The sequence below is a fragment of the Podarcis pityusensis genome, assembly GCF_964106645.2.
Source record: "Podarcis pityusensis genome assembly, chromosome: 8".
NCBI classification, from domain to species: Eukaryota; Metazoa; Chordata; class Lepidosauria; order Squamata; family Lacertidae; genus Podarcis; species Podarcis pityusensis.
In genome coordinates, this window is record NC_138033.1 from 16,221,299 (window position 1) to 16,244,835 (window position 23,537).

The 23,537-nt window shown below is 45.4% G+C and overlaps 2 protein-coding genes and 2 long non-coding RNA genes across 4 annotated transcripts in view; all 4 read right to left on the bottom strand.

Annotated features, from left to right (window-relative positions):
• LOC308484478 (protein NKG7-like) overlaps positions 1 to 23,537 on the bottom strand; it is a 102,736-nt gene that overhangs the window by 77,954 nt on the left and 1,245 nt on the right. The gene's annotated exons all lie outside the window — the stretch shown is intronic.
• Positions 1,163 to 6,355, bottom strand: LOC308484524 (peripheral myelin protein 22-like). The gene is made up of 4 exons (XM_081019549.1): positions 5,797 to 6,355; positions 3,230 to 3,376; positions 2,964 to 3,077; positions 1,163 to 1,303 (listed from the first exon to the last, which is right to left on the bottom strand). The coding sequence occupies exons 1-4, from the start codon at positions 5,972 to 5,974 to the stop codon at positions 1,203 to 1,205; spliced, it is 540 nt and encodes a 179-aa protein (XP_080875675.1). The 5' UTR covers positions 5,975 to 6,355; the 3' UTR covers positions 1,163 to 1,202.
• On the bottom strand, positions 1,819 to 2,936 carry LOC308484597. Its single transcript, XR_013990026.1, has 2 exons — positions 2,040 to 2,936; positions 1,819 to 1,983 (listed from the first exon to the last, which is right to left on the bottom strand). It is a non-coding gene; the product is annotated as an uncharacterized lncRNA (long non-coding RNA).
• Positions 9,540 to 15,743, bottom strand: LOC308484542. Its single transcript, XR_013989954.1, has 3 exons — positions 15,558 to 15,743; positions 13,914 to 14,039; positions 9,540 to 10,147 (listed from the first exon to the last, which is right to left on the bottom strand). It is a non-coding gene; the product is annotated as an uncharacterized lncRNA (long non-coding RNA).

Here is a 23,537-nt window from a genome sequence, read left to right on the forward strand (position 1 = left end):
GTCGCCAGTTGTTGTGACGTGGGGTTTGTGATTTCAGCTCTCCTGACATAACATGCTGGAGACAGTTCTCTAGTAACACTTCTTTATTAAAGCAACAAGACTGACTACTGGGGAGAGGGAAGCTACATTTATAGGGACAGGGAACTAGCAAGAAAGGATACATTTTGGAGGGAACAATATCAGGCAATCACAGTCCTGCCTTTTGGAGGGAACCAATAAGACAGAGGATCCAAATACAGCAGCTTAAATGAACCAATAGTAGCTGTACCCTCTGGAACCAAAAGGCAGTTACTTTACCCTAATGCAAATACAGACAATAATAATACAGATATAAAATCCTTTGACTCAATACACAACATATCCAATCACTGAACGTCACTTTTGATCCCTTATTTGCATATGTGGACCTGAACTATCTACAGTATCCCCCTGCTGGCCCAGGGTGAGAACTTCAGTACATAACACTTAGTGTTACAGTTTTAGTTTTATTATAAGTTATTGTAAGTTTAAATTAAGTCTGCTGCAATTGGATTTCTTATGGACAGTGCCAATCCTGAATGTATTGGATTTGTGACCATTATGCTCATTTGCCTTCTGTAGCAGTAAAGCTCTGCTGGATGAAATCTTAATTGCCTCTGGTCTCTTTATTGGGAAGCCTGCAATGTGTTTAAGTTTTTACTCTGCTAAGTATACATTGGAATGTGCTCTGGATAAATATTAGTAGAATGCATGTCAGTTTGTCAGGGTTTGTGCTCAAATGACTCCAGCCACTCCTGCTTGGTTGGCAGCAGAGTAGAATAGCTTGCAAGATGATGTGTAATTCAAAACAACAACAACAACAACCTCAGACTCAGTAAACTCTATTAGTAAAAGTTTACTAAAGGCATAACATGAGCTTGGTGGTACAATTCCAGCTCCCTGGAAGGTAAAAGTCTCTCAAAAATCTGGTTGCTGCACAATTTAACAGAGAAAACAAAACTTAAACGTCTATGTACACTTAGCAAGTAAAAATCAGCACAGATTGAGAGGAAAAGAACAGGAATGAGTAGAATAACACAAGACTCCTTTTGGCCTGTAATTATAGACATCCCTGAAAGCACTTTGTCTTTGGGTAAGAGATAACACACTGAGATTTTCCCAGCTGCACGTCTCTGTTCCCTTGATAACTTTCCTCACACACAGAACACCCTAGAAACTTCTGTTTAATTATATAAGCACACTAGAAACGTCTGTAGATTCTGTGCCTTAGAAACGCCATCAAACCTGATCCCTGGCACAGTATTCAGGCGAAAAGCCAGCCCACCTGTCAGGAGAGAAAGGGAGCTAGTTAGGGTAATAGGTCGAGGAGAATAAAACACTATCTGAAATAGCCAAATCACTGACCCCAGCATTACCTCCCTTGCACATCAGTGGGATCATGCCTGGATCGTCAAAGCCCTGCCATTCTAACAGGCACAGATGTTTTCTGTTCCACAGAACTACATTGTGCATTTTGGAATGACATCCAATACCCCTTTTTAATGTGTTGCGGGGAGGGGAGATATTGGGTTGTTTTAGTTCTCATTTTGATTATGTATTCTGTGTTGTGATTTTATATTGTGAAGCACCCTGAGACCCGCAGGTATAGGACAGTGTGGCGATCACACAGGGCCACCAGACATTTCACGGTCTATTGACCCTGTGCCACCACTGCGTTAGCCTTCTTCGCTGCCACCACCCCGCTTCTCATGGGGACACACGGAGTCCAGACAGTTGTTAACATAAACAAATAATCAAGTTTATTTTTAAATGCAGGAACAAGCGTATAGTTTCTGTTTATTTCTCTTGACAGTTTCTTAAATCTTAGTTCCTAACAACTTCAAACTGAATTATTCCCAACTATCTATCTGACTCCACCTAACAATTCATCTCACTCTCTCACAATACAACTCTACCAACCCACTCCTAATCCACCCTCTTCCTTCTCCAACACCCAAGCCTCAACTCCCAACTGACAAACCTCAACTCCCAACTCCCAAACCTCAACTGCTTTTCAAAACCTCCCACTCTATCTTTTACTCCCCCCTTGCATTCTCACTGGCCAATCACATCACATCCATTTTAACCCTTTCCTTGACCCATCCTAGGAGGCAAACGCCACAGGCAGCATACAAATTTTATTATTGTTACTATTATTATTATTATTAATATTAATAATAATTTTTAGACTTCTACAAGGGACTCCTCTTCCAAGACATGCCTCCATCTTTTTTCATAGGTTTTCAAATAGATGCACTGTGGGGTAATGCAAAACCAATCTGGAATGAGCTTTTAGTTTTGGAATGAAACCAATTTATCAAGAAGTGCTTTGGAGTAAAAGAATAGATCGAGATTGCCTGTGGATAAACCAAGTACTCTGCCTCCATGCATTCTAGAATATAATATCATTTGTACTCAGCCAAAGCCTCTGGGACAGTTTGTAAGGAATAAGGGCAGTGAATTCCAAATTGCTGAAGTTTGGTACAAATGTATTTCTGTAGTCCGGAAGTCCTGCCGACACACTTAGGTCAAACTTGATTTAGATGTTTTTCCTGCCCTTCGAGCTGAATCTGGGAAAGCCTGATTTCTTCAGAGTGTTGGTAAGAAGGGAGAAAGACATTTCCGAATGGTTTTCAATGCAAAACATACAGAAGTAATCCATGCTTTCAGAAAAGAAGCACACCCAGGGGATTGGTTCACATTCCGCCCTCTTCCTCTTTTGCTGAGAGTGGAATTGTGAGTATGGCATGTCACATTCAGAAACTGTCCAATATGTGAACCTCCACCTGCAGCCAAAGTGGCACGCTGCCAGGGACACAAGTACATGATGATGCTAAACATGTAGATCAGCCCCAAACTGTTTGCTAATGAAAGAATGCAGCTGGCAACTCCATGCGAAGGTAAAGACACACGTATTCAGCATTTCCCAGTTGACATATACTCACCAGTTATAAGGAAGAGAGGAAAGGAGGCCCAGCCCAAGCCAAAAGACCATCCGTAACTGGCCAGTGATCCCACATGCCCTGTGTAACTGGCCATGGCAATCAGGACACAAACAGCTAGGAAGAAAAAAATACGTTAGGATATAAAGTTACTTGTAAATTAAATTATGGAAGCTGACCTGGAAGCTGCAGCTAGTGAAATGCAGTGGCTGGAAGAACTGCTCTGGTAGCCAGAAACAGATGCTTATGACCCCCCCCCCCCATAATACCTGCAAGAATGCTGGCTATAGCTGAGGTCTTGGCCCTGGAGATGAAGCCAAACTGGAAGTCAAAATATTTGCCACAAAGACCAAGGCAAGAGATGGCTCCAGCAGTCATCCCAAGCAGCATGAAGACTCTGGTACTATGGACAAAATCTGGACGGGAGGTTGGGAGGGAGGGAGGGAGGGAGAAAGCAAGAAAGCAAGAAAGCAAAAGAAAGAAAGAAAGAAAGAAAGAAAGAAAGAAAGAAAGAAGAAAGAAAGAAAGAAAGAAAGAAAGAAAGAAAGAAAGAAAGAAAGAAAGAAAGAGGTTAAATGCATCCATGGGATTGGACAATTGCTTGCATTGCAGACATCCTGTGTAATACCTCATGCCTGGGATGGATAGATCAGTCCTTATCTGTTCCACATCCGTTTTGCAAGTATGCTGTTCCATTTCAGAATTAATCTGTATTTTTCAAGAGAATCCCCAACTTAAATAAATAACATTAATTTAGACATAGTGGGGCACTACTTTGTGATGGTGTTCCTAATCCTACCTGTGGGGGTCAGTACCTGAATGGAGCAAAGTGGGGCTGTTAACATTGGTGGCTGATGCTTCTGAGTACCGGTGGTGGGGGTGGTAGCAGGAAGTCCAACAGTAAGTGTCTCATTATAAGTTAGGAGGCTGGCAGGTGGGGGCTGGCTGAGAACAGAATGAGGTTGGTGGGGCAATGCCCCATTTGCCCTGAGAGTAAAAGGTAAAGGGGCCCCTGACCATTAGGTCCAGTCGTGACCGACTCTGGGGTTACGGCGCTCATCTCATTTTATTGGCCGAGGGAGCCGGTGTACCACTTCCGGGTCATGTGGCCAGCATGACTGAGCCGCTTCTGGCAAACCAGAGCAGCACACAGAAATGCCATTTACCTTCCCGCCAGAGCAGTACCTATTTATCTACTTGCACTTTGACATGCTTTCGAACTGCTAGGTTGGCAGGAGCAGGGACCGAGCAACGGGAGCTCACCCCGTCGCGGGGATTTGAACCGCCGACCTTCTGATTGGCAAGTCCTAGGCTCTGTGGTTTAACCCACAGCGCCACTGAGAGACCAGCCTCTTATTACCCAGCACGATGGTTATTGAGCTGTTGCAACACCTGCCACGTTCCTCAGGTGTTCATTCTGCCCTCCCCCCCCAATGCTGTTTAACATCTCTATTAAGATGCTGAGAGATGCCATCAGGAGAGGTAGCTGAGGTAACATTTTGTTTTCATTTCATTTATTAGACTTATCAGTCGCTTTTTCACCTGATGGTCTCCAAGTGACTTACAGCGAAAAAAGGAAGAAAAGTAATACATAATACCATAGAGTGAAAAGGGAGGGGGAGAGAGAGAGAGCATATAATACCTTAATATTTCATGTAACATAAATTGCATTGGGGGCACATACACAGCAATGTTCTGACCCACCTATTAGCAGATAAACAAAACCTCCACCTCTGCCTAGTCCTAAAGTCATTGCCATTGAACCAGCATTTCCCCTCAGTTAACCTCTCCACCCCACCCAGAAGTTTCAAGGCCAGCTGTTGCAAATCAGTGGTAGGTGGGCCCAGTGTCCTGCAGGATGGTCCAGCGTCTCTCTTCTCCTTTCATCAGGGAGCAGTAGCAAAGCAGGAAGATGGTAATGGAAGTTTTAGCTGCTTTGCAGTTGACCAGACTACTGTTCCTCCTCCTGCTGGTTCAGGTGCCACTAAGATGCAATTTGTGGAGTCCTGGGTATTGTTACAAGCTTATCAGATGTTCCTCAGTGTGAAGCTAGTCACAGTGGGACAACATCCATTAAAAAACCACAAAAAACTAGTCCCAAACTGCCAATCTCCCTCTGCAGTACACACACACACACACACACGTGTCACATGAAGCGGCAGTGGGACAAAGCAAGCCTGTGAATTAAGTGTGCAGTCATCCCAGGATCCTTTGCAGCATGCAGAAAGGTTGTAGTTGATAGTGATGGACAGGGACTCCCAGGAGCGCCAACATGGGCCCCAGATTATGAGTGCCCAGTGGCACACCGTGATGTAATGTGATGTCATGATGTCATGTTATGTTGCGCGTGCTGCGGCAATTACCTGGGAGTCCTGGAAGTCACGTCTGAGGCCTTGAATGCAACCAGCAAGGCCTCTGACCTGACTTCCTTGAGAAACTGGAAGTCACATCAGAGGCCCTGAAAGGCTTCGAATGCAATTTCTGAGGCCCTGTGAGGCCTCCAATGCACTTTTTGGGGCCTCGCAAAGCTCCAGAAGTCGTATTGGAGGCCCCACAGTGTGGGTGCCAAGCACCCAGGTGTCCAGGGCCCCCTATTGTTGGTGCCAGTGGGGACTCCTCAGCAAACAAAAGTGGTGTCGTGATGGATCACCTGTTGCATATATTATACCACAGTAAAGTCCGTGATTTTTGGAGATCAGATGGGAATCAGTGATATGGAGTACCATCACCATTTTTATGCTGCCCATAGCAGCCATTTTGTGCTGGAACCCACTGCACTCAAGTTAGTGCTGAAGACCACACCACTAGGACTCTTAGCAGAAGACAAAAATCTTACTATTCACATCCGTCCCAAGTGACCTACAACCAGAATTGACTCCATAATAAACACAAAATCTCCAGAGGCCAATGGTTCTATTGCTATCTGCTACCCAGTGGTCTGATCCCAGGGCAATGAGGAAGAGCAGAAGACTGATGAAACTGCAAATCACGGTGCCGATCTGTAGGGCCAGCATTGTGACAATGGTCAGATCTTGTGACTGCTCAGATGACGAACCTGGGGAAGGGAGACATGCGCATTATTCCACATAAATTGCAGTCTGCATTTGGGTTTAAAATTTGTATATGTGCCAAGAGGCCTACAGCACATTGTACTGTCACGAAGATGTCCTCAGGTGTGCAGACTATGATAGGCAATTAATACTTCTCCATTTCAGGTTACTAATAATCAGTGCTTTTTTCTAAAAAAAATGTTTAGGGGTACTGTCATTTTCCTACTCATATCGAAATACTGCCCTTCAATGAGGTCAAACTTAGATTCACAACATGTTTAGGGGTATACTTACCCCTGCATCCCCCCAGAAAAAGCAATAATAATAATAATAATAATAATAATAATAATACAGTGGTACCTCTGGATGTGAATGGGATCCGTTCCGGAGCCCCGTTTGCATCCTGAGCAGAACGCAACCCGCGTCTGCACATGCGTGGGTCACAATTCGCCACTTCTGCACATGCGCGTGACGTCATTTTGAGCATTTGCACATGCACGAGCGGCGAAACCTGGAAGTAACCCGTTCCATTACTTCCGGGTCGCCACGGAACACAACCTGAAAACGCTCAACCTGAAGCTACTTTAACCCGAGGTATGACAGTAATAATAATAATAATTTATTATTTCTACTCTGCCCATCTGGGTGGCTCCCAACAGAATATTAAAAACACCATAAAACGTCTCAGAAGTTGATAGTTTTTATTTATTTATTTTTAAAAAAACTATTTTACTGCAAAAGTCTGGTTAAAAACAATTGCTTTTAGTCTATTTCATCAGCTCCAGTTATGCGAAGTACCAAAGTCCGCCAGCATTCAGCTACTGAAAAATATTCCTTTCTCCTAGAGAAATCAAGAGGCTATTGTCTCACAAGGCTCAGAATCTCCACCTCCTTTCTCTAGGTGAAAGGAACCCTGGAACAAGCCCCTGGCATGCTTTTACTCTGCAACCCACTCACCAGGGGTGGGCAGTATACCCACCTCTGATCAAAGGGTACCACCTCTCTGTGGATGGTTCTCATCTCTTTTCCCTGACCCTCTGCATCATTGTGCTTTCTTTTGACTTCTGAACTGCAGGACTGCGGGGTGGTAGGCTCTTTCTGGATACTGGTTCCGTCAGAGATTAGAATGATGCACATACGCAATACCCTTTGGCCCACACCTTTGCTAGGATTGCTGAGCTTCCTGGTCCTGCTGCTGCTCCTTCAGACCATTAACTATCCACTGGCCTTTTCTGAGCCTTCCTCCCTTCTAGAGGAGAGATCACTGATGGCATTTCCTAACAAGAGTAGGCAAAGCATAGGTGAAGGCAACCAGTATAAGCCCCTCTTCCAGGCAACATATTTGCTTACCCCACATGAGAGCTCCGGAGAGATGTTCCTGCACACGAAAAAGCCTCCAGTTCACAGCTCAGTCCTTCTCTCTGCTTCTCCTTTGCTCTGTCTTCAAAGGTTACAACACACAAACAACTTGCAATAGGCCTTCAGCATTAGGCAAGAGAAAATGGTGCAACTCACCTGGATTGCCACTGTGTTCCAGAAATGATCAAGAAGCCATTGGCCAACAGCAAGGCAAAAAGTGGGCAGAGAAACAAAGGTTAACTTCTCTGAAGTCTTATCCTGTGTTGGGGAGATCACCCCATCCCAATCTCCCATAAGGCACCAATTCTCATATGGAAAATCCACCAGTCTATACATAAGTCCTTTGTAAAGAGATAAGTGTGAATTTTGAAAGATGTTTTGGTTTGCTTATTGTTACAGAAAGTGTGATTCAAATGCAGACTGAATCAAATCCCCACCCCTAGGGCTAACTTGGCTGTCCCAATCCCAATCCACTCTCTGGCGAAGTTGGACTTGTACCCTAGGAGTTGTGTTTTGTTAGAGGATGTACTGGAGCTTATGCAATTTGTAGCTCACTTTATTTTGCATCCATTCTTGTTTGATTATCCATTCAAAGACAGCGTGCACACATACGTGTGCATGATGGGCGGAGGCGCGGCGCAGCGTGGAAGGTCAACAGAACACCAGCCCTCACCACCAATGCCGCTTGGCATGTGCACAGGGTGAGGAGGGTTTGCAAAGCCCATGCGCCAGCTCAGCCCTGACTACTGGAGCCAAGCAGGGCTGTTCTTGTTGGGAATTCCATTCCACCCTTTTCTGCAGACATGGGACTGTTGTGTGTCACATGTCTGTTTACATTCCAGCACAGACTGCTGGCGTGAGCAGAACTTCTGCTCTGTATTACTATTCAGTCTCTCTCTGAGAAGACAGCAAGAAGAGATGCCATGTTTTCTTTGTCCTGATTTATGTATAATAAATGTGTAGTTTAGCATGTGTCTACAGCCTCAAGCCTCTTCTGTTGCACAGTTTGCACTGCTGAGGAAAGTGTGCTCAAGCCTGCAAGCTTGAGTCACTGATACACATCGAAGCAGAGGTTGATGGATCTCCACAGCAGCAAGGCTGAGGGGAGATGCTCTAGCTGGGGCCAAGCCATCTGGCCATTAGACCCCCGATTCTGACAGTTCTGAGCCCTTTCCTGCCTGTGCAGGATTGGCCTATGCGGCCCTTCACTGGCAAGTCGTTGTGTCCCCCGTCCCAACACTGGCCAAGCAACCATTCCATGAGGGGGTTGTGGACACGGTGGCAAGACTAGGCAGGGCTCTGGGACCCAGAGACACCCAGTTGCAGGCAGGATGGGATGGGGACTCCTGTGGGGGGTGCCTAGCTTGTGCCCCCTAAAAACCATGCACCCAGGGCTACAGCCACCTGCCCCCCGCACACTACACCTGCCTCCTGGGTCTGAAGTTCCCCATTTCTTCTTTTTGCAGTGGATGAAGAGGAGGAGACATGGACTGCTCCCCTCCCCCCGCTGCCCACAGATTGGACCTCCATCTCCAAACAGCCCCAGTTTTACCATTAGCCTGAGAGGCATCACTGGCAGCTTTTAATCCTCATCTATGCTCACTAGTTAACATAATCTATTGCCAAAGCATTTGGAAATTCCAGAAGTGGCCTTATCCAGGACTCATTTCCTTTTAAGGAGAGAGTGCTGGATGCTTGCAAAACTTTTTGCAAAGTCTGGATAGTTTCCATATACCAGTACGTTTTGTGACTAGGGATGGGTGAAGCGACAAATTTCGGTGTATTTCTGTTTCTCGTTTGTCCAATCTTCAGTTCGGTTCAGCTGGAGGGGAGTTTGTCCAGTTTATAGCTCACTTCACTTTGTACCCTTTTTATGCATTTGTACGTTTTTATGCAATTACCTATTCAATTTATATCCTGTCCTTTCTCCCAAAGGAGCATAGCAAGCCTATCGACAACCACATAACCCCTTCTCTTACAATCAGTAAAAAATGCTTTATGATTTTAGCTTGGTCTTTTTGCTTCTTATTGTCACCCACTAAAGATTTGCAAAGTTTGTTTTGAGCCGGCATCCTTACTCATTTGAGCCAGGTAGAGCCTCGCTGAGAAAGACTTCCTTCCTCAGCAAACCCACATCCTCATGAAAATAACAGAATATGAAGGCAAGAACTCAAAGCACATAATTTAATCCATAGACCATTCTTTTCTGCTGGATGCACTGAAAAAGCTTGGTTTACTCATTCCTTGACTTTCACCCAGCCATTGAAGGAATAATATTGTTCATAATTATTCTTAATTTTTAGATCATCATACGTTGGGCAGATACTAAACTGTAGATATTCTTTAACCTCATTTTTTTAAAATAAAAATAAAAATTAAAGTCTGTGTTTGGGGAAGGAATGATTTGCTTCTCATGCCGGGCTAGGCACTCTGCTGCTCTCCAGATGTTGTTGGACTTCAACTCCCATCAGCCTCAGCTACAGGGTCATTGGTCAGGTATGGAAATCGTAGTCCACAAAAGTTTGGAGGAACCTCACTGGGTAGTCCTGTTCTACAGTATTCAGGAAAAGGATTCCAATTTATTACAAAGAGACCTTGTTTCTGTTTCTTCTCACTAAAGTACATTCATTTTCCTTCAGCTCGAACTTGCCCCAGTGCAGGCTGCGTCTCTGTGCCCCACTGTATCAACTTGGCTCCAGGTGTCATCTGAAGTGGAAGCACAGCCTTTTCTTCATGCTCATGCTGACCCACCAGTATCCAAGGGGAAAGCCAGCCCACCTGTCAGGAGAGAAAAGGGGCTGATTAGGGCAACAGGGGAGCAGAACAAAACACCACCCAAGATATCTGGGGCTCTGACCCCAGCGTTACCTCTCTTGCTCATCCTCCAAGACCTGCTGTTCTCGTGGACCAAAATATATTCCCTCTCTTCCACAGAACCACACTGACTGCACATTTTGAGACTTCTCCAAGCGACTAGTTGTGGACAGAACTGGATGTGTCTAGGAGTGGATGGATAAGCCTATCTCCCATCCATGTCATTAATGCATAAACCTGTTCCAACCCATTTTCACACTACACAGTAAATTTTCTATTTTAAAATAAAACGTAACAAGAACTAATGTATATCCACAGCATACAAATATAAACACATATCTTAGGTCAACATAGGTAAAGGTAAAGGGACCCCTGACCATTAGGTTCAGTCATGACCAACTCTGGGGTTGCGGCACTCATCTCGCTTTATTGACTGAGGGAGCCAGCGGTGTACAGCTTCCGGGTCATGTGGCCAGCATGACTAAGCCCCTTCTGGCAAACCAGAGCAGTGCACAGAAACACCGTTTACCTTCCTGCCAGAGCAGTACCTATTTATCTACTTGCACTTTGATGTGCTTTCGGATTGCTAGGTGGGCAGGAGCTGGGAACGAACAACGGGAGCTCACCCCATCGCGGGGATTCGAACTGCCGACCTTCTGATCAGCAAGCCCTAGACTCTGTGGTTTAACCCATAGCGGCACCCGCATCCCTAGGTCAACATATGCATTACTAAAATACATATTTTGATGTATATGTGCTGATTTTTAAAACGAGAGGCTTCTGTCGATGTCCTCCATGGGCACATGGGATCCTAGAACTATTGGGGTAGTATTGGATTTGATCATAGGAAGCAACCATGCAGATCACCTTGCCAACAAAGGTCCATATAGTTAAAGCTATGGTTTTCCCAGTAGTGATGTATGGAAGTTAGAGCTGGACCATAAAGAAGGCTGATTGTCGAAGAATTGATGCTTTTGAATTATGGTGCTGGAGGAGACTCTTGAGAGTCCCATGGACTGCAAGAAGATCAAACCTCTCCATTCTGAAGCAAATGAGCCCTGGGTGCTCACTGGAAGGACAGATCCTGAAGCTGAGGCTCCAATACTTTGGCGACCTCATGAGAAGAGAAGACTCCCTGGAAAAGACCCTGATGTTGGGAAAGATGGAGGGCACAAGGCAAAGGGGACGACAGAGGACGAGATGGTTGGACAGTGTTCTCGAAGCTACCAGCATGAGTTTGACCAAACTGTGGGAGGCAGTGGAAGACAGGAGTGCCTGGTGTGCTCTGGTCCATGGGGTCACGAAGAGTCGGACATGACTAAACGTCTAAACAACAAAAGGGGCAGAAACTGCACTGGTTGTGTCTCCAAATTACCTTTGACTAGGGTTGGGTATTGGGGCTGTGATGCTGTTGGTTCTTCTGGACATCTCAGTGGCATTTCAGAGAAGTCCGCTTACCCTTCGGTCGCACTGTGGGTAGGCAATAACTCCTGGCACCCTCATCCGACAGGGGCCCTGGTGCTGGGGACTGCCTGGCTGGCGAGGGCGGCTTCAAGCTCACCTCGCCAGCTGGCATTTCAGATTCAAGCCTGCCTGCAAATTGGCCAGTGGCAGGCAGGCTTGGAGACAGGGCCTTCCCAGGGAGTGGGCTTGATGAGGCAGGCAGGTCCTAGTCCCAGCAACTACCGTATTTTTCGCTCTGTAACACGCACCCGACCATAACACGCACGTAGTTTTTAGAGGAGGAAAATCTGTAGGCATGCCACCCGTAGGCATTTCCTCCATAACACGCACAGACATTTCCCCTTACTTTCTAGGAGGAAAAAAGTGAGTGTTATGGTGCAAAAAATACGGTAGTTTTTTGTCGGATCTCCCAGCCAGCCAGCCAGCCCTTTTTCATACTGTTTTCAGACCTTGCTGTGGCATTGCTGCTCACCGTATTCAGTGCAGGAATTCATCCATCAGGGAAATCGGCACCTGCCGGCTGGTTTTTTTCCTACCTCATAGCAATCGTCACAACTTTGGTGGTCTAGGCCAGGGGTAGGCAACCTAAAACCCATGGGCCACAAGCGGCCAACGGGGGTCATTTAACTGGCCCAAGAGCCGCCCACAAACCAAGCCACCGGCTTGGTAAGTTCCCACGCACTGTGCTAAACCGGCACAGCACGGCGCATGCTCTGACGCTGGAAATCGCCGGAAATTGCGGCCGCACGCACGCACTCACACATGCACACAATTTGGCCCATGGAGGGATCACTGCTGGAATGAACCTGCCCAGGTGAGTTAAACCTTGCTGAGTTAAACCTTGCCAGCTCTAGGTATTGGGTGCTCCTTAGTCTTGGCCGGGCAGGGGAAAGGTTGTAATCTTGGCCTACCCCTCCCCAAATGTAGAGTATCCCATTAAAGGGGTGCAGGAGGAGTTGCTTCTGGCTGTATTCCCAGGTGGGGGCTTGGACCTCAGCACTCCTCAAGTTGGTGACCCCCATGGGAGTCCCCCTATTTGACGTAAGCCCCTGCTGCTGCATTGACCCTTGGTGTCACTTCTGGCAGGCGGGTTGGAAGTAAATGGTTGACCAATGCCTATGCCAAACCTCTTGCCTCTGATGTCAATAAAGTTGTGGCCTGGTTTGATCCCATTCATACTGTTATTCGGAGAGTTTGGGGGGAGTGCAGAGCCTGGTCATGCAAGTCAGGCATTATGGAGTCCTTCTGGCATAGTGGGGAAGAGAGGGTGCTGATTTGCAATAGGTCCTTTCATTGCTGTTAAGGAAGATGCAGGATGTGGTCCTATGAGATAAGTGTTCTACCCCACGGAGATTGATCTGGGACCCCCTCAGATATGTACGCTATCCTTCATGCTATTTAACACCTATGTATATACTAATCCCATAGGTAGCACACAAAAAATCATTTTTCTTAATCCACAATCGTTTCTGCTCATCCTCAACCTGCTGCTTTCAATCTTAAAAAAAAAATCTAGATCCTGGTATCCCACCTACAAGGGTGGGTGTGGTGTCATAAAACCTTTCACCTAATTAGGTGTCAGGGAACTGCCATCAGTGCCGGAGGGAGAGAGCAAAAGCCAGAGGGATTCCAGAGAGCGTCCAGGGATCAGGAGAAGCAGCCCATCTTCTGGGGAAGAGAATCAGCGTAGCACCAGTGGCAAAGGGGGGCAGATGGGGGAAGCGGCGAGGTGGTCCCATGACTCCTTGCCTGGAACCAGCGGGGAGAGTAGGGGTCCTCCGCTGCCCACACCCTCCTTGCGCAGAAGGCTTTCGTGCAGAGAGAGTAGGAGGAGACTAGGCGTCAAAGAGCTTCTTTGCTGGAAGAAGTTTAAGAAACGCCCATTGACGGATTCTGCCAGCGATTGAGTCAGCCACGGGTGAGTGGCTGTCCGGACAGAAAAGGTTCACTTAGGCAACCCAGCCAGGTGTTTGCACCCAGCCGGGGAGATAAGCACCGGCTTACGCATGACCAACCCCTAGAACCATTACATTAGGGTATCCATATTTTTGCTTCCCTGCCCACACCTCAGATAATTGAAGAAGGAACCCACAACGTCACTGAGCAGGTATGGATGCGTACACACACACCTGCTTTCATCTGTGTTCAAATGGACTCACTGTAGAGCAGCCCCAGACTTAAATAATGCAGCTGACAAGGCTACACAAAGGCAAACATTTTAATAAAGATGTGCATTTTCAGCATTTCCCATTTGACACATACTCACCAGTAATAAGGAAGAGAGGAAAGGAGGCCCAACCCAAGCCGAAAGACCATCCATAAGACAATCCAGGACCGAACACTGTTCCTGCACGCCCTGTGAAAGTGGCCATGGCAATCAGGACACAACCAGCTAGGAAGAAAAAATACATCAGGATATCAGGTTACTTGTAAATTAAATCCTTGATGCTGAGCTGGAAGCTGCAGCTAGTGCAAAATGGAGAGGATCAACTATTCACTTGGGGTGAAATATGACCAACATATATCCTTCTGCTGAAAGAAATGCACTGGTTGCCAATCTGCCGCTGTGCAAGGTTCAAAATTAGTGCACAAAGCCCTATATAGCTATGAACCAGTGTGACTAAAACATCATCTCACCCCTTACATCCCAAGCTGACCACTGTACGCTGCAAGAAATGGCATCCTGCAGGTCCCAGCCTGTTCCACATGATGTCAAAATTGGGTCTTTGGAACTTCCTCCCTTTATATATCAGACAGGCACCTTCTCTATTGTCTTTCTGGTGCATGCTAAAGATGTCCTGCTTTCAACAAATGTGCTAAAATCTTTATCCCAGCTGGTATCTGTTCTGAATCTGAGTTGATTGTAGATTATTGGCTGCTGTTCTGAACAGTTTTTCTATATTTATGGTTACTATATTTCAAATTGTTTTCAAATGCAATTGTTTGGCTGTTTTTATATATGTATCAGTTACATATAATGAAAAAGTAAAAGTGTCATCACCCTGCAGTTCACTTAAACACAGACAGGTGGCAATGTGAAATAAAGTGTGATGAGCAGTGGTGGATGGGTGGCTCAGGCAAGGGACTGCCACAACATGCGGCAGCCGTTTCTGAGCAGCAGCCCTTCTCTGCTGGCCACCTTTCAGCCTTGCTCCTCCTGCCAGCCAAGCTGTTCATTCTACTGCCAGTGCAGGCAAAGGTAGAAAAAGGAAGATTTTAGGAGCATGCCTTGCTGAATAAGGGGGACATAGTTTTTGTTGGATGAACTCCACTTCTACTTGCAGTGCTGCTTTTGAAGCTGCTCTATACAGATATTTTCCATCTCCAACATTGCAGTTGGAAAAGAGCCATTTCTGGAGAGGCTTTGAAGATCCTTTGTGATCCTCTTCTTCTCCTTTGCACCATAATATTGGAAGTGCAAATAAGAAGGGGGAGGAGGATCATGAAGGGTTTTACGAACTGGCCCTTCTCCTTTGCATTGATGGAAATGGAAGCGGAAAGATGTATTTAGGGAGATCGCTAAGCCCTTTTCTAGGCTCCTACTTTCAACTTCTGATGTTGCAGTTGTTGCAGAAAGAAGCATTAGACGTTCACCCTCCTGAGAGGCCTACAGCAGATTCATACCTTCCAGATGAACTGGATATGCAGTAGTGGCTCCACCACCCTCTAAATACCTGGGATGGAGAGTAAGGGTTTGAATTCTACCTTTCATCATGTCAATACATTTCAGTGGGTCTACTCTGAATATGACTTAGTTGGAGTCCACCAATAGGATTCCGTGTGGACTTTTCCTTTCAGCTCAAGTTTTCTTGGCGTAGGATCTGTGGGATTTGTTCAGACACAGTCTGCAGCTTTGAGTTTGGGGGCTTGAGGGGACTGTGGAATCAGATGCATATGACCCCAAGGATACCTGCAACAAGGCTGGCTATGGCTGAGGTCCTGGCCCGGGAGAGGAAGCCAAACTGGAAGTCAAAAAATGTTCCACAAAGAATAATGCAAGAGACGGCTCCAGCGATCATCCCGAAGAACATGAACGCTCGGGTGGCATGGATGAAATCTTGAAGGAAGGAAGAGAAAGGAAGAAGGGGGTTAAATGCCCAGAACAGCCAGGGAGACCAACAGTAGGCAGTGCCAGAGGCCATGTCAGGCAGAGCCAACCCCTGGCAGGTGGGAGTTGGCAGTGCCCCATTTGCCCTATTGACCAGGCTCCTATTACTCAGCAGCATGTTTATTTTACAGTCATACCTCAGGTTAAAGATGCTTCAGGTTAAATCTTTTCAGGTTGCATCCTACGGTGACCCGGAAGTACCGGAAAGGGTTACTTCTGGGTTTCGCCACTTGCGCATGCACAGACGCTCAAAATGACATCACATGCATGCGCAGAAGTGGCGAATCGCGACCCGCGTGTGTGCAGATGCACAGACGTGGGTTGCGTTCTGCTCAGGTTGCAAACGGGGCTCCAGAACGGATCCCGTTCACAACCAGAGGTACCACTGTATTTATTTATGAATATCCATACCCCGCCTACTAACCAAAGTTCTTGAGGCAGCTTACAATAAAACATTTAAAATATTTTTTAAAAGCAGCAGCGCAATCATCAAAACAGCTCAGAGTCTCCCCTAACCCCTGTCCTCCAGCATTCCAAGAAATGCCAGCCTGCAGCTGCATCGCTTGTCTGTTGAAGCAGCTAGGCGTTATTTCCAAACAGGTCAATATGTCCTCACTCAGTGGCTACTGTTGTCTCTTACAGCCCCAGCCCTCCTGGCAGATGCAGGAGTTGCTGGTTCATGTACTTGACATTTCAAGCACTGCAGTAGTTCATTTGACGGATCCTTTTCCTTCCTTTCTGTGCAAGGAATGAGTTTTTTACTTGAAGGAGCAGTGCAGTGTCTTTTGGCTAAATCTCGGGCAACACCTTGGGCAGCATTCGCCACAAATTTCAAACTCTAAATCAGGGAAGGAAAACACTTCCTGGCAGAGAAACAGCTGTGTTCCAAAGGAGATGTGGGAACTCGCATCCTCACGCCCTCACAAGCTCCTTGTTTACACTCCAAACATGGCCAGAAGCTCATTGCGACTGCGCCAAGTCTCCCCATAACCCTCCCCATAGCAGTGAAGGCATCCTGTCATTGGTGATGTTTCAGGTGTGACGCAGCAATGCTGGTGTAACTTGCAGGTGGCAGCTACCGCAAGCAGGAAGCTACAGAAGAAGAAGCACTTTCTGTTTTGCCTCAAGTGCCAAAACTTCTCAGTCCAGCCCTACATATATTATACCAGGCATAGGCAAATTCGGCCCTCCAGATGTTTTGAGACTACAACTACCATCATCCCTAGCTAACAGGACCAGTGGTCAGGGATGATGGGAACTGTAGTCCCAAAACATCTGGAGGGCCGAGTTTGCCTATGCCTGTATTGTTGTTGTTTAGTTGTTTAGTCATGTCCCATGGACCAGAGCATGCCAGGCACTCCTGTCTTCCACTGCCTCCCACAGTTTGGTCAAACTCATGTTGGTAGCTTCGAGAACACTGTCCAACTATCTCATCCTCTGTTGAATGGATAGGTTTGATCTTCTTGCAGTCCATGGGACTCTCAAGAATCTACCATAGCAAAGGCAGCAATTGGACTCACTGTTGCAGATTACTGTCACCTATTTCTTTGCTTCCCACAGCAGCCATTTCATGCTGGCCCCCACGGCACCTTTATTAAAATATGATTCCCAGCACCTAACACAGAGTAAATGTGTTATCCCTAGTCACACCAGACTTTCAGGGAGTTGAAGTATGATCAAGTGCCCCACACACTGCTGCATGCCTTAGAAGTGAAGGTCAGTTCAGTCTGCTTTTGAATGCCTTAAGTACTCCTAGCAGAAGACAGAGAAGATCTTACCTGACACAACCATCTCCAAAGCTTGGCAATTAGGTATGCACATATTACAGAGGCCCAAGATGTAATTGTTGGTGACCACCCAGTAGTCTGAACCCAGGGCAATGAACTACCATCACCTTTTAATTTTTTTGCTGCCCACAGCTGCCATTTTGTGCTGCACCCAGGGCACCTTTATCATAGCATGAGTCCCAGCACCTAATATTTTACCCTCCCCCCCCCCACAAAAGAGGACAGGGTAAATGTGTTATCTATAGTCGCACTGGGCTTTCAGGGAGTTTCAGAAGGATCAACTGTCCTGCCACACTGCTGCATAACTTAGAAATGAAGATCGGTTCAGTCTGCTTTAGAATACCGCACCTTAAGTACTCCTAGCACAAGACAGAGAAGATCTTACCTGGTACATAACCCATCAGATATGAAATACAAGAATAGCTTGAACCGAAATGGCTGCAAACTTTCCAGAGGCCATAGTTCACATTGCTGCCTTCCACCCAGTAGTCTGAGCCCAGGGCGATGAGGAGGAGGAGAAGGCTGATGAAAGCACAAATCACAGCACAGATCTGCAGTATACGCATTGTGAGAACGGTCAGATCTGAGACTGAGGAGCACAATAGGGATGATGAACCTGGGGAAAGGAGACATCCACATTATTCCACATCAGTTGCAGGCTATGATTAGTTTTTTCTGTAAAGTTGCACACGTCCTGAGAGGCCTACAGCAGATTCATACCTTCCAACATTTCTCCGATGAAAATATTTTTTAAAAAATGATATTTATTAAAAGTTTAACAATTACAAAAAAAGCGGGGGAGGGAGACAATAAAGAGCTCCAATACATCAAAAAAAAAAAAAAAAAAAGAATAAAAAAGGAATTCAACAATACAAGTCAATAAAAAGAAAAAAGGAAAAAAACAAAATACACATTACATCAAAACCAACAACAAAAGCAGACAAAAAATTTAAAAACCAAATCCAATATTCCCAAATCTTTATCTTTCATTAACTTGTTTCATCGACCTCCTCACGCCTCCCTTTTTTGTATTCTAGTTATTAATTATCTCAGCAAATCCTTTCCATCTTTCACTATATTCTGTCATTAAATTACCTTAATTTATTTTAACCTTATCTTACCATAAAAAGCCCTAAAGCTTAAAACTTAAAACTTATTTGTACATAATTCCTTAAAGCATTTCTACTAAAGCCAAATAGTTTCATTCCAACATTTTTTCTAACACTCATTAATTTTACAAAAATTCTCTAAATGAATTTTTAAACTTTCTTCTAATCTTCATCCATCGTCTCTTCTTCCTGGTCTCGGGTTTTGTCAGTCCTTTCTATCCCTTCCATCTAGTCCATCAACCTGGTGACCTTCTATCCGAGGCTCTTAAGTCTTTGCCATGTCCCTTCTGCAGATCTTCTTCATATTTATATCTGCACTTTACTTTGTCTTCTGCTGATCTTATTCTTAATTTCCTTACTTTCTCACTGAGGGGTAGATCTCAGGGAGACTCCAACTTGACAGTATCTTTATCCCTTCTCGACAGGTCAGCCCATTCTCCATAGTCAGCACTGAAATCCAAAAGATATTTGAAGGCATATTTCAAAGTCCCTCCAAGGTTAAGGGCCCCCACAACTCCAAACTCCCCCTGGCCCAAAACCAGATCCCAAAAGTCAAAACATCCCTGCATAGGGGGATCTATCCAGCTTCCCATCTCCAAACCAAACAGTACTCCATCTCTCCAAATCTGACTTTCTCCAGGTTCAGTCGTCAGAAACAACAACTTATGTTCCTGCAAGGCCGCAACTCTCTCCATTTCTATTACTTGAGGTTCAGCAACAACCTCCTCCTTTGTCTCCTGCACAACTTGCCCTGTCAAAGCAAATTCCTGGATTGGTTCCTGCGTGGTTTCTATATAGGTATTCACTGTTTGTCCAAAATTGCTAACTGCAACAGTCATCAAATCCATCTTCTCATGTAGCTGTTCCAGTAAAGCACTTGTCTTGCAAAAAGCAAGCACTAAAACATCTTCTGGGCACATTCTTATTCAAGGTCAAATGTCTGATTCTCACGATCTTTAATCTCTACAGCTGTAGAATTCCCCAGATCGACTCCAGCAACAGTTTCACAAGCTCCCTCTAGAGGAAACAATTTCTGTTTGTATCCGTCTTTTTAAAAGCAGATCCAGCAACAAAATTCCTTTCGTTTTTCAGATATTTTGTTCCTTTTAAGTGCAAAAGGAAACATTGGAATCAATCTGTTTCTCTTTTTTAACTATCTGTCAAAAAACGTTTTATTCACAGTCAATGAACTTCCCCAAAGCGTCTGTCTCTGACACCCCGTTCCCAGGTTCAAGACGGTGGAGATTTATCTTTCTTTACTCTCTCTCCTGCAGGTTTAAACAGTCTAAGATTTCCCCCCTCTTCTCCTGCTTCCAAGGGGGGTTTGGTAGTTTTACCTGATGGAAATTTAGTCCTTTACAAATGACTTTCCAGACTTTAGCTTGCAATGTCTTTGCTTCAATCGATTTACAAAAGTGGAAGGCGGACTTCCTGTTTAGACCTTCCCGCTTCGGTGCCAAATTAAGATGTTTCATAACCCAATTTTCCGTTCTACTCACGGGTAGTTGTTTAAAGTCCAATTGTCCACAGGAAAAAGTCAGCGCTCTCCGGCAACAGCAGTGCAGCTTCACTCCGTGAAAAGAGCAGTTGATTCGAAGCACCCCACGTCACTCCAGATCCCCGAAACCGGGTTTCCCCGCGAGTAGGGGAGGCGCAAAAGGTGCCGGCCGAATCCCACGTCCACAAGCTTCTCCCGACTGTGGTTTTTAGTGGGTCTCCGCCTCGCCGTGGCGGTCCAGACCCTAGTTTCACGAAGCGGATTCCTCCCGGTCAGAGGAAATCCGCCATTGCCGGAGGCACTAACCCGGAAGTAACCCATTTCTCCGATGAAAATAGGGATGTCATATGCAATAGTACTACTACTACTATTATTATTACTACTAACCAATGTTGATGACCTGGTTTGTGGGGTAGAAGTGGAAGGATCTTTAGGTGCGAGTGATCATGCTCTTCTGAAGTTTACTATACAGCGGAAAGGAGCAGCCAAGCATACTAGGACTCAATTTCTTGACTTTAAGAAAGCCGACTTCATAAAACTTAGGGAAGTGCTGGGTGAGATCCCATGGACAGTAATACTAAAAGGAAAGGGAGTTCATGATGGCTGGGAGTTTGTTAAGAGGGGGATAGTAAAAGCACAACGTCAGGCAATACCAATGAGACGGAAACATGGAAGGTGCTTAAAGAAGCCATGGTGGCTATCTAAATAACTTTTAACTGAGTTAAATTAAAAAAGGATGTGTACAAAAAATGGAAAAGGGGGGAAACCACCAAAGAGGAATTCAAACAAATAGCCAGCACGTGTAGACACAAAGTCAGAAAAGCTAAAGCACAGAATGAACTCAGGCTTGCTAGAGAGGTTAAAAGCAACAAAAAAGGCTTTTACGGGTATGTTCGTAGCAAAAGGAAGAACAAAGAAACAGTGGGGTCACTCAGAGGAGAAGATGGTGAAATGCAAACAGGGGACACAGAAAGGGCTGAACTCCTCAATGCCTTCTTTGCCTCAGTCTTCTCCGATAAAGAAAACAATGCCCGACCTGAAGAATTTGGAGCAAATGATTCGGCTAAGGAAACACAGCCCAGAATAACTAAGGAGATAGTACAAGAATACTTGGCTAGTTTAGATGTATTCAAGTCTCCAGGGCCAGATGAACTGCATCCAAGAGTATTAAAAGAACTGGCAGGTGTGATCTCAGAACCACTGGCAGTCATCTTTGAGAATTCCTGGAGAACAGGCGAAGTCCCGGCAGACTGGAGGAGGGCAAATGTTTTCCCTATTTTCAAAAAGGGGAAAAGAGAGGACCCAAATAATTACCGCCCAGTCAGTCTGACATCAATATCAGGGAAGATTCTGGAGCAGATCATTAAGCAAACAGTCTGTGAGCACCTAGAAAGGAATGCTGTGATCACCAATAGTCAGCATGGATTTCTGAAAAATAAGTCATGTCAGACTAACCTGATCTCGTTTTTTGACAGAATTACAAGCCTGGTAGATGAAGGGAACGCAGTGGATGTAGCCTACCTTGATTTCAGCAAGGCATTCGACAAGGTGCCCCATGATATTCTTGTAAAGAAGCTGGTAAAATGCGGTCTTGACTATGCTACCACTCAGTGGATTTGTAACTGGCTGACTGACCGAACCCAAAGGGTGCTCATCAATGGTTCCTCTTCATCCTGGAGAAGAGTGACTAGTGGGGTGCCACAGGGTTCTGTCTTGGGCCCGGTCTTATTCAACATCTTTATCAACGACTTGGATGATGGACTCAAGGGCATCCTGATCAAATTTGCAGATGACACCAAACTGGGAGGGGTGGCTAACATCCGAGAGGACAGGATCACACTTCAAAACGACCTTGACAGATTAGAGAACTGGGCCAAAACAAACAAGATGACAGGGAGAAATGTAAAGTATTGCACTTGGGCAAAACGAGAGGCACAAATACAAGATGGGTGACACCTGGCTTGAGAGCAGTACATGTGAAAAGGATCTAGGAGTCTTGGTTGACCACAAACTTGACATGAGCCAACAGTGTGACGCGGCAGCTAAAAAAGCCAATGCAATTCTGGGCTGCATCAATAGGAGTATAGCATCTAGATCAAGGGAAGTAATAGTGCCACTGTATTCTGCTCTGGTCAGACCTCACCTGGAGTACTGTGTCCAGTTCTGGGCACCACAGTTCAAGAAGGACACTGACAAACTGGAACGTGTCCAGAGGAGGGCAACCAAAATGGTCAAAGGCCTGGAAACGATGCCTTATGAGGAACGGCTAAGGGAGCTGGGCATGTTTAGCCTGGAGAAGAGGAGGTTAAGGGGTGATATGATAGCCATGTTCAAATATATAAAAGGATGTCACATAAAGGAGGGAGAAAGGTTGTTTTCTGCTGCTCCAGAGAAGTGGACACGGAGCAATGGATCCAAATTACAAGAAAGAAGATTCCACCTAAACATTAGGAAGAACTTCCTGACAGTAAGAGCTGTTCGACAGTGGAATTTGCTGCCAAGGAGTGTGGTGGAGTCTCCTTCTTTGGAGGTCTTTAAGCAGAGGCTTGACAACCATATGTCAGGAGTGCTCTGATGGTGTTTCCTGCTTGGCAGGGGGTTGGACTCGATGGCCCTTGTGGTCTCTTCCAACTCTATGATTCTATGATACTACCAATATTAATAATGTTTATACCTAGCCCATTTGACTGTTTTCTCCCAGTCACTCTGGGTGGCTTCCAACATACATACAGGGCTGCCTTCAGATGTCTTATAAAGGTTATAGTTACTTATCTCCTCGGCTTGGGTTCATACCCTCCAACATCTCTCCAGTGAAAATAGAACATCCTACCATACCCTTCAACATTTCTCTGATGAAAATAAGGATATCCTAAGGAAAAGCAGGACATTCCAGGTTTGGGTACAATTCTTTGTGTTTGGATAAGTGAATTTGTGGATAATGAGCAGACGGATAGCATAATGTAGTTCACTGAATTCCTTCAAATATCTCTGAGCTAGACCTGAAAGTAGTTTTCAGGGTTGCTGAGTGAACTAAAGATAAATTAAGTTTATTTTGGGGTAGAACTTTGTGCAATTTATAGTTCATCATCACTTTCATCCTCCCACACAGCAGGAGGCCCAGACTTTTAACTTCCTTTAAACAAAACAAAAAAAGTCAATGGGATAGCTATAAAGAAAGTTGAAAATCAAAATGTGGAGGCAATGTTCTTGTTATAACCTATTTATCCTAGTGCCGATGACCACATCTCATTGATAAGATTTTTCATGCATTTTTGAACCACAGAGTGGACACTTTTGTCCAACTCAACATTCAAAGCAGAAAATCTAAACCTCCCTCCAACCTTCCTCTCTTGAAAATCGGGATGCCTGTCTTTTGGTGCCATGCTCT